This window comes from Puma concolor, chromosome A1 (assembly GCF_028749965.1).
Source record: "Puma concolor isolate L17-30 chromosome A1, mPumCon1.1.hap2, whole genome shotgun sequence".
NCBI classification, from domain to species: domain Eukaryota; kingdom Metazoa; phylum Chordata; class Mammalia; order Carnivora; family Felidae; genus Puma; species Puma concolor.
Window position 1 is genome coordinate 128,589,285 of NC_141667.1, and position 15,491 is coordinate 128,604,775.

General features: G+C 52.5%; 1 protein-coding gene across 1 annotated transcript; it reads left to right on the forward strand.

Annotated features, from left to right (window-relative positions):
• The first annotated feature begins 7,142 nt into the window (after positions 1-7,142).
• Positions 7,143-15,231, forward strand: CXCL14 (C-X-C motif chemokine ligand 14). Its single transcript, XM_086703609.1, has 4 exons — positions 7,143-7,371; positions 7,540-7,645; positions 11,384-11,497; positions 14,054-15,231. The coding sequence occupies exons 1-4, from the start codon at positions 7,308-7,310 to the stop codon at positions 14,067-14,069; spliced, it is 300 nt and encodes a 99-aa protein (XP_086559735.1). The 5' UTR covers positions 7,143-7,307; the 3' UTR covers positions 14,070-15,231.
• The last annotated feature ends 260 nt before the right edge of the window (positions 15,232-15,491 follow it).

Sequence of the window (15,491 nt, forward strand, 5' to 3'; positions counted from 1 at the left end):
CTCAAAGTAGGATCCAGGCTCTGGGATGTCCACACAGAAGCCTGACACGGGGCTCAAACTCATAAACCATGAGATCATGACCTGAGCCAAAGTCGGACTCTTAACTGACTGAGCCCCCCAGGTGCCCCGCTACCCTCTTTTTACAGGTAAGGAAGCAAAGGCACAGGGAGGCACACTGTGGTAGACTAGGATTCTAAACCAAGAAGTCTGACTCTAATTCACCAGACTGCGGTAAACGGTGATCTACAGTAATTTGTTCATCACTCATTCACTCATTCATTCATTCAGCACCTGCTGTGGGGCAGTCCCTGGATTCCTGCTAGGACAAGAAGGTCCTCTGAAGCGCATGGACGGATGGGGAAACCTTGAATGAACCTTTGTAGGTGTGTGGAGTGGTGCCAAAGAGAAATGGGTCTATAGACCATGAAGGCCGACAGCAGTAACCTCTCTCAGATCGGGACAGGGTAAGGGAGGGGCAGGTGTGCATGGTCTGGGAAGGCTTCCCTGTGAAATGACATCTTTGCAGGTTAAGAAGGCAAAGCAGTGATCAACCTGGCCAACGGCCGGGGCAGAAGCCTTCAGATGGAACAGACAGCCAGCAAAGGAGCTTGAGTTGCAGTTTTTAAGAAACTGAGGAAGAGAGGGTGTGGCTGGAGGGACGGGGACTCGGCTACAGTGCAACCAGTGAGAGGCAGTTCCCAGACCCAGGTCAGGAGACAGGGCTCCCTTCCCAGAGGCCTGGGGGAGAGGCCAGCACCCTGCTGTGAACATGAAGCAGGAATGGAGAAGGAGGACACAAAGCAGGACTAGGCCGGGTGAGGCCTGCGGGGACAGGCCAGCGAGCTGTGCTGCGAAAAGTATGGACAGCTGTGAAGACGGGGCACGAGCCCTCATCACGGGCCTCACCCACACCACCAAGAACGGTAGGTACGTGCTGCTTGTGCAGTGCTGGCCGCAGGGCAGGAGAGCCTACTGTCCCACAAAGTGGAGCTAAGACTTCCCTAGGCCGCACCGCCTCATCTGAATGCTCTTGAGTCCCTTTCATACTAAGAACATTCAAACAAACTGGAAAGCAAGTAGGGAACCCTTTACAAGATGCCCAAAGTCCCACCACTCAAAGAGGGTGATGTTTGTATCTCTTACTTTGTCATGCTTTACATAGCGGTTGCTGCCTTAGATATTTGCAATCACGGTGTTTACACGACCTTGTGTTGTCTCTCCTTACTGCATAAGCATTTACTCTGCGAAATTCCACAGATTCTATAATCAGGAGTCTTTACACCAGTATAATATTTCATTCAGAGCTTTCACTGTTTACTTAACCAACGTCCCATTGTTGGGCCTTTAGGTTAACTCCTTACTTGCACGTAGCCTTTCTCCCTTATCAGCTGTTTAAACAGAACTGAAGTGGGTTAATGGGGAAAAAGTAGTTTATTTCAAACACTCTGGATACATACCATAAATATAATTTCTCAAAATCTTGTACCAATTTGTAGTCCCACCAGGGATGCTGAGTTCTGCTCCCTCCCTTTATCCAATTGCTTTGGATATTACTATTTAAAATAAATATTCATGGGGTGCCTGGGTGGCTCAACCAGTTGAGCATCCAACTTCAACTCAGGTCATGATCTCACATTGTGAGTTCAAGCCCTATGTCAAGCTCTATGCTGACAGCTCAGAGCCTGGACCCTGCTTCAGATGCCGTGTCTGTCTCTCTCTCTCTCTCTCTCTCTCTCTCTCTGCCCCTCCACTGCTCATACTCTCACTCTCTCTCTCTCTCTTTCTCAAAAATAAAACATTTAAAAAATTTAAATATTCATTATCTGGTAGGACCCAAACCAAAATGCCATGATACTGCAGCATTAATGTGGTTTTCCTTGATTGCTAATGAAGATGCACATTCTTTCATGAGTTGGTTAATAATTGCTTTTCTTTCTTTTTCCCCTGAATTGCCCTTTGATGTCTGTCCTTTGCTCATTTATTTATTAGGGCCTCCTTTGAAAATATCTTTGTTTGTGTTCTTGATATAGTGAAGATGTTTGTCTCCAGTGAGGTGGTGCTGAATAAATAAATGGCAGGGTGAATGCTAATGGTTCGTCTGTCATATTTGCTGCAAGCATCTTGTAGCATGCTTGGGGGAACACACAACACTCTCAGTTACCCACTGGAGTCAGGGCCCCTCTGCTCCACAAGGCTGCCTGAGGCCTAATTCAACACTGCCTGGCTACCCCCTGAACCATTTCCTGTAGGCTTAATTGCTCAGCTGCCCTAACCATTCCAAGTATAAAGAATAAAACCAAGAGTTGTCCTCAGGAAACCTCAGCCTGCATCCCCCTCTCTCTCAGAATGAGGCCCTGGGGAGGGGGGGTCACTATGCAGAACTGTGCTAAAAGAGAGCCAGCAAAGAGGAGGCAACTGGTTGCCCAGGGTCCCACAGGGTGGGGGCGACACTCAGAGAAAGGCACACTGATCTCACCACAGGAAATGTTGTCTCTCCGCTCCCTGGACAGGAAACCAGCCTTGACCACTTAGGATCTACCTGCTCAGCGGATCTATGAGGTGGTGCCCTGACACCTGTGGGGTTTCCTGGAATCCCACACTCCTGCTCAGTCACCTCCTCCTCCCTCCGGCAAACACTTTTCTGAAGCAAATGCACTGGGAAGAACTGGCCTTCCTCAGAACGTGGCCTTGCTAATGGCCACCCTTACCCACTCCCTTCGCAAACACATAAACACACACACACACACACTCTTCCCCCCCACCCCCCGACCCCGACCTTGTAGTCTACACAGCCTAGATTTACTGAGGATGAGCAAGAAAGACAGAGACTCTACCTTCATGGAACCAGCAGACCAGAAGATGACCCACAACACACTCCCAAATGAACTGAACATAGTACAGTGTGAGGTTGTTGCACATACAATGTAAAAAGTAAAATATACCGTGGCATAGAGAGTGACTGTGAGAGTGCTGGTGTGACTGACTCTGAAGAGTGACTATTCCGGCTGAGACTTCTGTACAGAGGAGCCACCTGCCAACACGTGGGGAACAGTAGTTTGGGCAGAGGGGTCAGCAAGCACAAGATCCCAAGATGGGGCCAGGCTCGGCATGTCTGACAGAGAAGACAAGGCACTGTGGTAGAGCATGGCCAAGGGGAGAATGGCGGATGGTCACGAGGGGACGGGGCACTGGCAGGGACTGGCTTGGACTCTGGGTGAAATCAGGAGCCAGTTGGGCATTAAGCAGGGGTTTACCTACAGGAGATCACTGTGTGAGGAGCACAGACTACAAGGGGGCAGGAATGGTCCCCTGCCATTACCACCTGGTTAACTCCTCCTTATCCTTCAGACTGCAGCCCGGTGGACATTTCCTCTGGGAAGCCATCCCCACCTCCCCACCTGGTCAGATCCCCTGGTGAGGCCCATAGCATCAGCTTCCCTTCATCACATCTAGCTCTGCAGCAATTTCAGGTGCATTTCTGGTTGTCTGATTAACGTCCATCTTCCCCACTACACTCTGAACCCCTTGGGGACAGGCGCATCCCTCCTCTGTTCACCTTATCCCCAGCACCTTGCACAGAGCCTGGAACACAGTGGGTGCTCAATCACTGTGAACAGAATAAATATGGAAATCCCTAGGTCAGCCAATTTTCCACTCCCTCAAGGAATGGTTTCCTGCTTCTATTTCCTCCCACCTCTGTGTCCCCCACACGTTGCATGTACCCCTTCCACAGAAGCCAGCCTGACCATAAATAGCTGCAGGCACCTACACACACACACACACACACACACACACACACACACATACACACACACACACACACCAGACTATGCCCCAAAGGGCAGAATGTGTGTGTGGTCCTTCATCACACCCCAGGGATCACCCCAGAATTAGGGCCACTGTGCACAGAACTGCCTCACCCTTATCCACCTCACCCTGCCTCCTCCACCTGCTCAAAGACCCCCACATGAGTTTGGGAGAGTCTGCACCCAAAAGGCAAGTCAAAGGTCAACACCCCCCTCTCTCTCCCAGTTGAGCAGCATCATCCACAGACAGGCTGGCAGCAGGAGGCCCCCATCCTCTCCTCTACCCATGGCCCCCCGAAGAACTCACACAAACAGGAGTGAGCTGTGCTTGCAAAAACACATGGCTGTATTTTGCAAACAAAAGATGAGCATACGTAGTCTACTAGTCTACGGAGTACAACTGGGGGCAAAACAATGGGTGGTCTGACCTCTAGTCTGGCCCTGGAAGTTGGGAAACTGGTCCGTATGTTTAGGGCCAACTAGTTTTTCCTACAAAAGCTCGGTGCCCATGATCCCTGATGCTGTCAGATCCCACTTACCTAATCAGCATTGTTAATTTAAAAATCTATGTCACATGCTCTGAGAAACCTTGGCAGGTAAGAAATTCCTTGTGAAAAATAAAATGGATTATATTTTTTGAAGCGAAATTTGTATTAAAAGCCTTAGATGAGCATGCCCCAATGGCCCAGTGATTCTGAGACACGATCAATTTTTAAAGTGCTGCCCCAGGGGCGCCTGGGTGGCGCAGTCGGTTGAGCGTCCGACTTCAGCCAGGTCACGATCTCGCGGTCCGTGAGTTTGAGCCCCGCGTCGGGCTCTGGGCTGATGGCTCGGAGCCTGGAGCCTGTTTCCGATTCTGTGTCTCCCTCTCTCTCTGCCCCTCCCCCGTTCATGCTCTGTCTCTCTCTGTCCCCAAAAAAATAAATAAACGTTGAAAAAATAAATAAAAAAAAATAAAGTGCTGCCCCAAAATTGAGCTACAAGAGTATATGTCACACGCCACTGAGAGAACATGGTTGAAGACAATCTAAACATTTAGCAAAGAATAATTACTTAAAGTAATTACAGTACATCTGTACAGTGGACCGGGCTGCACCCAAAATAATGGCAACAATCCATAGCACTTACTGAGCACTTACTCTGTTATAGGGACCACATGAAAAGCTTTTCATGCACCATCTCATTTAATTCTCCTTCTGCCATAGGTCCCATTATCATCACAACCTCACAGGTTAGAAAATCAGCATTGAAAAGAGTGAAGTCATTTGCCCCAGGTCACAGAGCTGGTAGTAGGACTCACACCCAGGCAGTCTGACATGGAGACACTGAGCTCTCAGCCACAATGCTAGGTGACCATATATGATGCCATTAAAGAGAGACTGTAGAAGCAAAACCCGTCATATGGGAGAATGTTGACGATACAGAGACAGGTAAAACAAATGGGTTTTCAAACAGGACACACACACTGATCACACCTGTGCACATGCATGCAAGCAAACACAAAAGTGCTGGGAAAGATAACACTGTTAGCATTTTGGTGTAGACCTCTGAGTGGGTGCAAGTGTGTTCTTTTATGTTTTCCTCTGCTTGTGTTTTCTGATTTTTCTGTAACATTTTGGTTTTGTACCAAAATTTTTTTTGAAAGACTAAACATTTTGAAAAGTAATGCTATTGCCCCAAATCACTCCCTTGGTCTCATCTTCTAGATAAACCCACATGTCCAGCGGTTCGCCTTGCTTCAAGTACAAATCCAACTGCATGCACAGGACTCAGGACATGGCCTGAAGCCAGCTCATAAGCTCTGCTGGCCCTTCATGGCTCAGCATCCCCTCCAGGTAGCCAAGGAGCTCAAACTGGGAAGAGACGGTACAATTTTCCACTTTGTCCCCAGCAGCCTGCCCTCCCCATCCTCCCAGGACCCCCTTTGGGTACTTGCACCCCCAGGGAGTTGCTGGGCTGACAGCACAGAGCTGTGTGAGCTGGAAGAACCTGGCAGTTTCTGCCCTGGCTTCAGCTCTGGCCTGGGAGCCAAGCCCAGGGACCCTTGGAGCCCGAGATACTCCATCCCCTGTTGCTGGGTCTAAGAAGGAAGCACTTCCCCAAGTGCCTGAGGGAGGCAGGGTAGCCCAGAGGCTGGAGCCCCAATTCTCCAGCCCCTCCTGACCTAGCCACCTGGCTCTGTGATCTTAGACCAGTTATTTTTTCTCTCTAAACCTGTTCCCATGCCTGTCAAAAAAAGAATGAAAACACCAACTTGGAAAATGATTTATAAGAATCAAAATAACATAGGTTAAAATACATACTATAATGATATCGATAGGTAAGATTTCCTGGGCACCAACTATGGGTCGGGCATTCTGTCGGACACTTTACACGTCTGATCTTCCACACCTCTCACAGCCACCCTGTGACATGCACTGTGACACTCCTGCTTTACAGAAGGCACAATGAAGGCTCAGAGTAGTGAGGTCACTTGCACTGGTAAGTGATGCAGCAGGAATCTCTGTTGCCCTGCCTTGGCCCACAACACTACGCCACAGAGCCTGGCATATGTCTGGAACATGAACTTTGTCCAAATGGTTACCACTGCCATGTGTCCCTGCTGGGCAGAGCCTTTAGAGAATGGTACGACAGCAAGGAACCCCTGGCTGGTTCTCAGCACTCCGCAGGCAGCTCACACAGCCATGTACCAACTTTAGGAAGTCTTCCTCTCAGAGTGACCAAAAATCCCTCGGGCGCATCCTTTGAGCCAGCCGCAGTGACCACAGGCAATGACTTTGCTCCTGTACAACCTATGGCAACCTCCCTCCAGACCTGGCCTTGTGCTCTGGCCACCAAGGCTGCTGGCCCAACAGGGACAACTCACGCCCTAGGAGTCAGGCCTCCTGGCACTCACACCTGGCACCTGTTCCAAAACTCTTTCAGTTCTCAGAAGATCTGGGCCGCGGGCCTGGGTCTCTCAGCAGCTCAGGACAGCATGCTTGTCTGGCCAGAGGGAACCATGCGATTCAGAAAAGCAGCGCCCTTAAGCAGCCTCTAAAGTGTCGGAACAGCCGGTACCGCCGGGGCACTGGCGGTGTGCGCGGGCTGGAGTCTGGGTGTGCAAGTGTGTATAGAAGCAAGAGGGCAGCGGGTATGAATGGGTGTGTGCGCGCGTGGCTCCCAGTGTGCGCCGCGGAGATCGCGGTCCCGGGGCGGGGAAGGTCTCCTCCCCCCACCTCGTTGAGAAATCTCAGTGAGTCACCGAGTGGTTCTGCATATTAATGAGCTCGCTGCCGCGAGGGCAGGAGCGGATTTAAAAGAGGCCTGGGCGGGCGGAGGGAGGCTGCGGAGACAGCGCGGAGCCGAGAGCGGAACGCAGCCGGCACCAGGCACCCACCGACGGGCGCAGCGGGAGCGAGCGGAGCAGAGCCGGAGGCGCGCTCCGAGCAGAGAGAGCTGAGCCGGCCGGCCGGGCGCCCTCCCCAGTCCCTGCTCCCGCGCCGCGCCCCTCCGGCCAGCATGAGGCTCCTGTCCGCCGCGCTACTCCTGCTGCTCCTGGCGCTGTGCGCCGCACGCGTGGACGGTGAGTGCCCAGGAGGTCTCTTGTCGCCGTCCCGTCCCGTCCTGGGGCACCTGGGCGCCAAATGCTGGGCTTCCAGGGACCCCCGAGGTCCTGGGTGGGCACCTAGGGCGGTGGGGGGGCAGGAGACCGCACACGCAGCTGAATGATACCCGTCGCTCTCTCTCCCAGGGTCCAAATGTAAATGCTCCCGAAAGGGGCCCAAGATTCGATACAGCGACGTGAAGAAGCTGGAAATGAAGCCAAAGTACCCGCACTGCGAGGAGAAGATGGTTATGTGAGTTCTGGCTCCTCACCGTGAGCGTGTGTGCGGGCTGCTCTTAACCCGGTGCTGGGGCACAGCATGGGGCTGGGTCGGTGGGGCTAACAGACATTCCTCTGTGCCTTTGGCAAGGCCTTGGAGGAGGCTTTGTAATTGCCCAGCAAGTCCCTAGGACGCTGGCATGACAGTCTGAAAGAGTTTGGAAAGAGGGACAACTGCCCTGTTCTCTGGAAACAGCCTCTGGGTGTTCACCCTTGCTAAGATTCAAATGGGTAGCCTAGGTGCTTGCACTGCCCACCATTCTGGGGTGATCAAGGGTTAAATGGCTCTGGTCGTGCCAACTTTAGAGCATCGGGATTGAAAGCGCTCCAAACTCACCCAGAACTATTGAACTTGCACCCAAACTGGGACGCATGTTGCCTTCCTGTTGCTGGAGAGAGAATTAAAACAAATGCTCTTTAAGTCCTCAGACCCAACCCTCCTTTCAGAGCCTTTTCCCTACCAGGGGACCACAGCCAGCTGTTTTGGCTGCTAGCGATTTCATGTTGAGACTGATCCTTGATCCTCCACCACTGGCTGGACTCTTGTGGGTGCCTGAGCCTGAGCAGTGCTGGGCAAAGTGATCTGCTGGGGTTAACGTGCCATGCGGCTGGAGCCCTGCTTGGTGGGGATGCAAAGAATATTTTTAAAACTGGGACAGAGTGAGAGAACATGGAGTTTCCTTGCTCCTCTGCCTTCCCAATTAACCACTTGAGTCCAGCACCACTGTTTCCCCATCAGTATGCACTTGGCCAGGAAGGAAGCCCTTGGCAAAGCAGCTACCGTGGTCTGCCACGGACCATTGGCCCCTCTTCCCCTCCCCCAGAAACAGGACACACTTTATTCTCAGTCTGGGCAAGGGCCTTCTATCCGCTGGCCCCGATGGTCCCAAGGCCTCCGCACAGTGTATGCAAAGGCAGCCCACCTCCCCCCACACACTGCCACCTGGGGGCTGCACAGTCAGGCTGAAGTTAGGGGAATTTGCAAAGCCACCAGGCTTAAGCCGAACCCCACTGCCTTTCTACCCAGGCACATAAATCAACCCCTGTCCCTTGCCTAGTAGACGCAAGTCCAGAAGAACTGCCGGAAAATCTTTTTTTGGTGGGGGCTAGTGTTCCCACAAGCTAAAGGAGGAGCTACAAGTCCTTCATGGTTTCCAGCTTGGGGGTTGAAGATGACAGGGACGTAGCAAATTAAGTTTGCACTCCTCTAAGTACTGAGAACCACCCCACACCCCATGGCCAGGTGCCAAGACCTTGCAGAGAAAGAGAAGCAGGGTATGGGGTGCAGAGACTTCTCTAAAGGACCCTCAATAAACAGGTTTACTCTTTCTCCCGACTAAATTTTTTCAGAATAGAGAGGAAACTGACAGCAGGCAGGTGCGAGAAGGCTTTACGCAACCTTGTGAAAACTGGCAGGGGCCTCGGGAGGTCCAAACACAGTCACCAGTCTCCTTCCTAAACCTTCACCCACACCCTGCCCCGCCCATAGCACTGAAGGGCTGAACATCCTCTCCTGTCTCAAGCTCCTAAGAGTCTCTAGATCAGATGCAGGGCCAGCACTTTTTGCCAAAGCAGGTTTTCAGCCACAAACGCTGAACAAAAGCAAGTTTTCCAGTTCACCCTGAGTCACCCAGAAATCTCTGATGAGGCTGGGGGTGGGGTGGGGAGGCCAGTGTGCTTTGCAAGTGGGAGTAGACTCCAGATATTATAAAGGGCCATTTGTGCCCTATGAACTCTTGCCCGAACCCTCAGCACCCCAGAACCACTGAGGAGAGGGGACACAGGACCCAGAATTTCTGAGCAACTGCTGGGAATATAAATCGTCATGTCTTCACCCCACAACCAATTTTCATAGTCCCAGTGTTGTGACAAGCACTCAAGGACTGTGGTGGGAGGGCTGAGTGTCTTCCCTGCTGCCCCGACCTTCAGAATTGGGAATCCCCAGCCTGCACAGTGACCTAACTGAGGAGGGCATCTTCATCAGGCTTGCCCACATCCCTTCACTTCAAGTGCAAAAGCAGCACTGTAGGCAGAGAGAGCAGTGGGTTAAATTCCCGCAGAGTGACCGAGTACTATGGAGAGGAGAACAGGCAGACTGCACTGGGAAGCCTGGCCCCATGCTTGAAGACCTAGCAGGAGGGACAGGACCCGGGGAGCGACTGGTCTCAGAGGGCCAGTGAAGGCAGAGCCCAGTCCACAGCATTTAGCAGAAGAGCCACCCCTGCTCTAGGAAGCTTAGGCTGCAATGGGGGACCTTGGAAACTCTGAGCACAGAGAAGGGAAGAGAACAAGTTGCCCAGAAATATTCTGCCCCCATTCTGGTGGCAAGATTCGGTTTTTCTCTCCCTGTCAACAGGGAGACTCAGTTTCTGGTGGCCCTGCTCCCATCTAGAACTTGGCCCATGTGCCCTGACACTTTACCTTTGGGAACCTGCAGGGCCCTAACTGCCCTCTCTCCCTCCCTTCTTTCTCTTCCCAATCCAGCCTCCAACTGCCCCTCTTTGCCCCCTCAGCTCATTCCCCAGCCCACCATCATCTGTTTGTGCCATGACCACTCCCTCTCACCTTCCACTTTTCCACATCCCCTAGGTGGTCCTTTGTTCTGGAACACCATCCTTCCTCCCCTACCCAGAAGCTTCCTCCTAAAATCCTGCCACCCTGGCCCAGCCCAGGGTGAGAGGGGCATGGCAGTCCTGGGCAGCAGTCCTGCTTTCCCCGCCCAGGCTGGAGCTCACACACTAAGGCTTCTCTTTCTCCTTGGCCATCTCATCTTCCAAGACAATTACTAATGACAGGAATTCTCCACATTGCGTCTACCAGGTGCTAGGCACTCTGCATACATTATACCCTTTCATTACCCGATAATCCTAAGAGGTAGGTCCTATTATTAAACCCATTTTACAGATGGGCAAACTGGTTAAGAGAAATTACCCAAGGTCCTACAGAAAGAGCTGGGATTCACACCCAGGCCCTACACTCTGTACAGTGCCACCTGCTTTTCTGCCGCACGGCTAGGGCCTCCACTCGGTTTGGCACATGGGCTGACAGAGGCCTGAGGGGAGGAGGTCTTATTTTCTTGCTGGGGGCTGAGACAAGTGGGACTTCAGGCTCAGGAATCAAAATGGGCTGCAAGGCCAGCAAGACTTAACTTCAGGATCCGTCATGTCCCAGCCCCGGGACAGACTTCAGAGGATCAAGGGGTGCTGGGGTTTGAAGGGTCAGACAGAGACCACCCATGTGCAGGGCATGTCTGAGCCCTGCCGCGAGCAAGTTCCTTGTACCCAAGGAAAGGGGTCTCGGCGTGTGCCCCTTGCTGATATTAGCTCTCTCCACCTCTCCAATCCTAGGTTTAGAGGAGCTGGAAGAGTCCCCAGAGCTTTGTTCTCCAAGGGAGGCATGAGCCCTGTAGGCAACAGCCTTGTGGGGGAGGGGATACTATCCCAGACCCTAAGAACTCCAGGGGAGAAGTGAGAGCCAATCACTCCATACAGGGTTAAACTGTATGTGAAATCGGAGACTAAGGGGACACCCAGAACCTTCCAAAGAGGCAGCCAGGCAGTGAGCACCAGGGCGCGTTCCCCTGACAGGAGGGAGGAGGCCACATTCTTTCAGGGCCCTCCCTGACTGGGACAGACCAGGGCGGCCCACAGGCCACACTGAGGGGCTGCCATTCAGCCTCCTCAATCCTGCACCCCACGCTGCTCCGTTTCAGCATCACCACCAAGAGCGTGTCCAGGTACCGGGGTCAGGAGCACTGCCTGCACCCCAAGCTGCAGAGCACCAAGCGGTTCATCAAGTGGTACAACGCCTGGAACGAGAAACGCAGGTATGCATGCCCCCACCTCCTCACACCTAGCTTCCCACCAGCCCCAGGTCTCAGACCCCAGCCAGCTCCTCTAGCATCGTCGAAGGGGTGAACACCCACCACAGTAGCCACGGCGAGCAGAGAGCCAAGCCTGTTCACATAACCCCATGGGGTAAGGAACTCGCCGCTTCACAAAGCAGGCCCTTGCTCCCTTGGACAACTGTAAGCATCGAAAAGTTATCCTTTCGTGAACTAAAGTTTGCACCATGCTAACGTGTTAAGCTGTAGTCTCAATTCCTCTTCTTTTTAAAGCAACCTAAGTTCTCTGACCCTCAGTTTCCCTCTGTCAAGTGAACGGGCAAGAGGCTGGCATGGCTCTCTGGGACTCTTGTGTGGTGAAACACGACCACTTAAGTAACTGTGTTTATTAACTGTAACACGGGGTACCCCCCACCACACGATGAGGACAATACCTTACCAACAAACACTTCCTTCCCTCAAGGGGCCCCCGTGTCCCCTGCTGCCCAGAAAGCTGACAGACTCCCTCCCAAGCAGGTGCAGGGAGGGACCTTGGACTTGACCCTTTAAAATCAGAGCCACTGTTAATCTCAGGGGGCAGCAGTGGCCAGATGACCAGAGCTGTGAACCAGACCCCTGTCCTCTCTGGGTTCTGTTTCCACAATCAGAAGGCCACTCTCCATCTCTGATCTCCTGTGGTCCCACGTCTGGCAAGTTCCCTGTTTCCCCATACCACATAAAAGTGAGCGTGTCCCAGGGCACACCTACTCTTCCCCCACTCAGAGCCTGTCTACACCTGTACCTATATAGCGTGCGTATATATGTGCACACACACACAGAGGGGACTTCCTCGGGAGCTGGGCCCAGCACCCCATTCTGCAGAGAGGGAAACCAGGGCGAAGTGGAAATGGGGAGTGACTTCCCTGGGAGCACATGGCAGAAAGCCAGGCCTCCCAAGGTCACCTTCTCCCTGCCTGGAGCGGCTGCCCGAGCCACCCCTCCCGTTGCTCCCCCCTCCCCAGCCCTTCCACTCGAGGTTCAGCCCATGACCGGCTCCCCCACAGCCCACACTCAGGCCCAACCCCACTATCTGAGCCCTTTGCACTGCCTCCGAAACCGCCTCGTCTGCAACTGCTTGAAATAGAAACTGATGAGAGCAAGAGGTTATTTTCTGTGCATCTGATGGGAATGAAGCCCTCTTTCCGGTCAGGGCAGGCAGCTCACGTGGCCAAAGCAGGACCCGTCCTGTCCACTGCCATTCTCCAGGCCCTGCGTCATCCAAGTGGAATGGGGCTAAATGCAGGGCCAGTCTGTGAAGGGGGCTGAGACTGTCTGCACAGGACTGAGGGCAGACACTCGGGCGATGCACACACTTTGTCCCTCAGCCCTCCACCTGGGCCATGGCTCTGACGACGGGGAGGCAGGCATGGGACAACGCAGCCCTGCTCTTTTTAGATCTGCAAATTCCAGTGAGGAGAGCCACTCGGTGACCAAGCCTACCGTGGCTTCATTACAAAATGAATTCATCCTCTTTCTAGGGAGGCCGAGGCATCCTGGGAGAGGAAGGGGACGATCTCTTGCCCTCCCCACCTCCCCTCCCCCTGTAAAAGGCTGGAAATGTCTCCACGAATGTAGAATGGAGAGAAAGAAACTACCGTGAAGTCCCCTTTGCAGAGACAGCAAGAGAATGCTAAATGTAGGGTGCAGGAAGGAGATGCCAGCAGGCCGGCCCAGGCTAGTCCTGGGGGCTGCTGGCAGGCCCAGCAGCTGCTGGTCTGTGGAGCCAGCCTAGCAGCTCCGCATCTGAGAGCCCAGAGCTCCCGGCTGCCACGGGAAGCAGCAGCATTGGGCGGAATACAGTCAGGTGGTCTTACTCCGAAACAAGGTATGAGGCAGAGGAATGGGTGGGCTGTCTGAGTACGAAGCATGGCCCTGAAACAGCCATGGGGCAGAACAGAAGGGATTTAAGATCTGAAATAGAGACAGTCTGGGAGGTGAGGGGAGGGGGGGAGGTCATGCAGGTCCTACAACCACTAAAAGGAAGTGACCTGGAACCACAGGCCTCTGGGACAGGCCCCAGCCCCACTAACCACCCTTCAGTCTTTAGGCAGCAGCTTCTAGAACTAGCATTTTTCTGGAAGACATGCATTCTCTGGGCAAAACACAAGGGAAGATACAAGCCTGAGTTGAAGGATGGGATGCCCTGTCCTCCCCTGCCCCATCCCTGCTCATGCTGGACACAGACCTCATTCCCACCATGGACATTCAGTGTTCGTTGGGCAAATCTTAAGTCCCTTGTGCCTCAGTTTCCTCATATATAGAGAGGGCTTCCTCCATAGGGCTTTGAGGATTGCAGAGGTTGAGAATGCACAAAGCCAGATTCGGGTAAGATTTTGAGGTCCATGCGATGACCTCCTCTGAGGTGTCCCCCCTCCCTCCTACTTGTCTCAAGCTCCTGCCTTCCCGGGAGGGGCACTCCCGAAGGCAGGGATGAAGCAGCTTAGCCCCCGCCCTGTGTCATGTCCTGAGCCACTTAACGTGGGTGTTTTCTCTTCCCAGGGTCTACGAAGAGTAGGGTGAAAAATCCCTCATAGGAAAACTTCACACCAGCTGGGAGACGAGCAAAGGACTCTGCAGATAAAAAACAAACCTTCTCTTTCTCACAGGCATAAGACACAAATTATATATTGTTACAAAGCACTTTTTACCAAGGGTCAGTTTTTACATTTTATAGCTGTGTGCGAAAGGCTTCCAGATGTGAGACCCTTCTCTCTTGTGCTCCAGACTTCATCACACACTGCTTTTTACCGAAAGGGGGGAAACTCATGCCTTTCCTTTGTAAAAAAAAAAAAAAAAAAAAAAAAAAAAATGCTTTTTTGTATTTGTCCAGACATCACTACATCTGAGCTTTATAAGCGCCTGGGAGGAACACAGAGCTTGGTTGAAACATTTCATAGCAGCGTTGCTCCATTGCTAATGCGGGACGCTTCCGCTCAGAGGTCCTGGCGCCTCCACACAGCTGCCACGGGCTCTCCTGGGCTCACGGTTGGTCACAGCCTTGGGGGGACGCCACAGTGGACCCTGTCACCGGGCAAGCAGAAGCCAATCTCTCTGCATCTGTTGTGTGAGGGACTCAAGTTTGTCTGCTACAGAAATGTGCTTCACCCCCCCCCCCACCCCCCACCCCGGCTAATTTTTACGTATTCTAGGAAACATTTCCAAGATTCTGGGATGGCAAAGCACGGGGCCCTTAAGGAAGGGGTTGGGTCTTCTCTCCTTCTTGTGAAAGGTTCACTGCTTCAGTATTTACTGCTTTGGAAGCACGCGAAGTTCCCAACACCGTTAGCGAAACCTTACAACAACACTTAAAAAGAGACCAATCCACGCACAGTACACGGCTACAGACACACTATTGATGATGGAGAACCTTCAAAGCATGTTTCTTTCCCTCCTGGTGGCAGAACACGCAGTACGGAAGCATCCTACCTGTAACGCCCCGTGTAATTCTTCAGCGTTAAACAGCACAGTCCTCTCTTGAAAGCTACGGCGACCCCACGCCCTTTCCTTTGTACACAGACTCTTAAGAACGCCCCCTCCGCACACTGCCCCTTTGGTATATGCCTCGTTGTACTGCTGTGTCATATGCTATGCATGTGTCAGAAACCATTAGCATTGCATGCAGGTTTCATATTCTTTCTAAGACAAAAAGAAAAGTAATAAAATATATTTGAAACGTACCCAAATTCTAGACTACTGACTTTTTTTCTATCCAGTGAGGCCAGGATGACAACCATATGTTTACCACGTTGTGAATAAACTGGGACAAGTGCACTGAGAAGGAAGGAAAACTGGCGTTTCCCAAATACCTGTCAATAGCGTCACCTTTGCGGGATGCCGTCACAGTCCTAAAACCAGAAAGCTAGGTCTTAAAGTCTCAGGATGGGTTCATCGGATTAACCAGGTCCATACAGATGGAATTAAAGGGTCACAGTAGGGT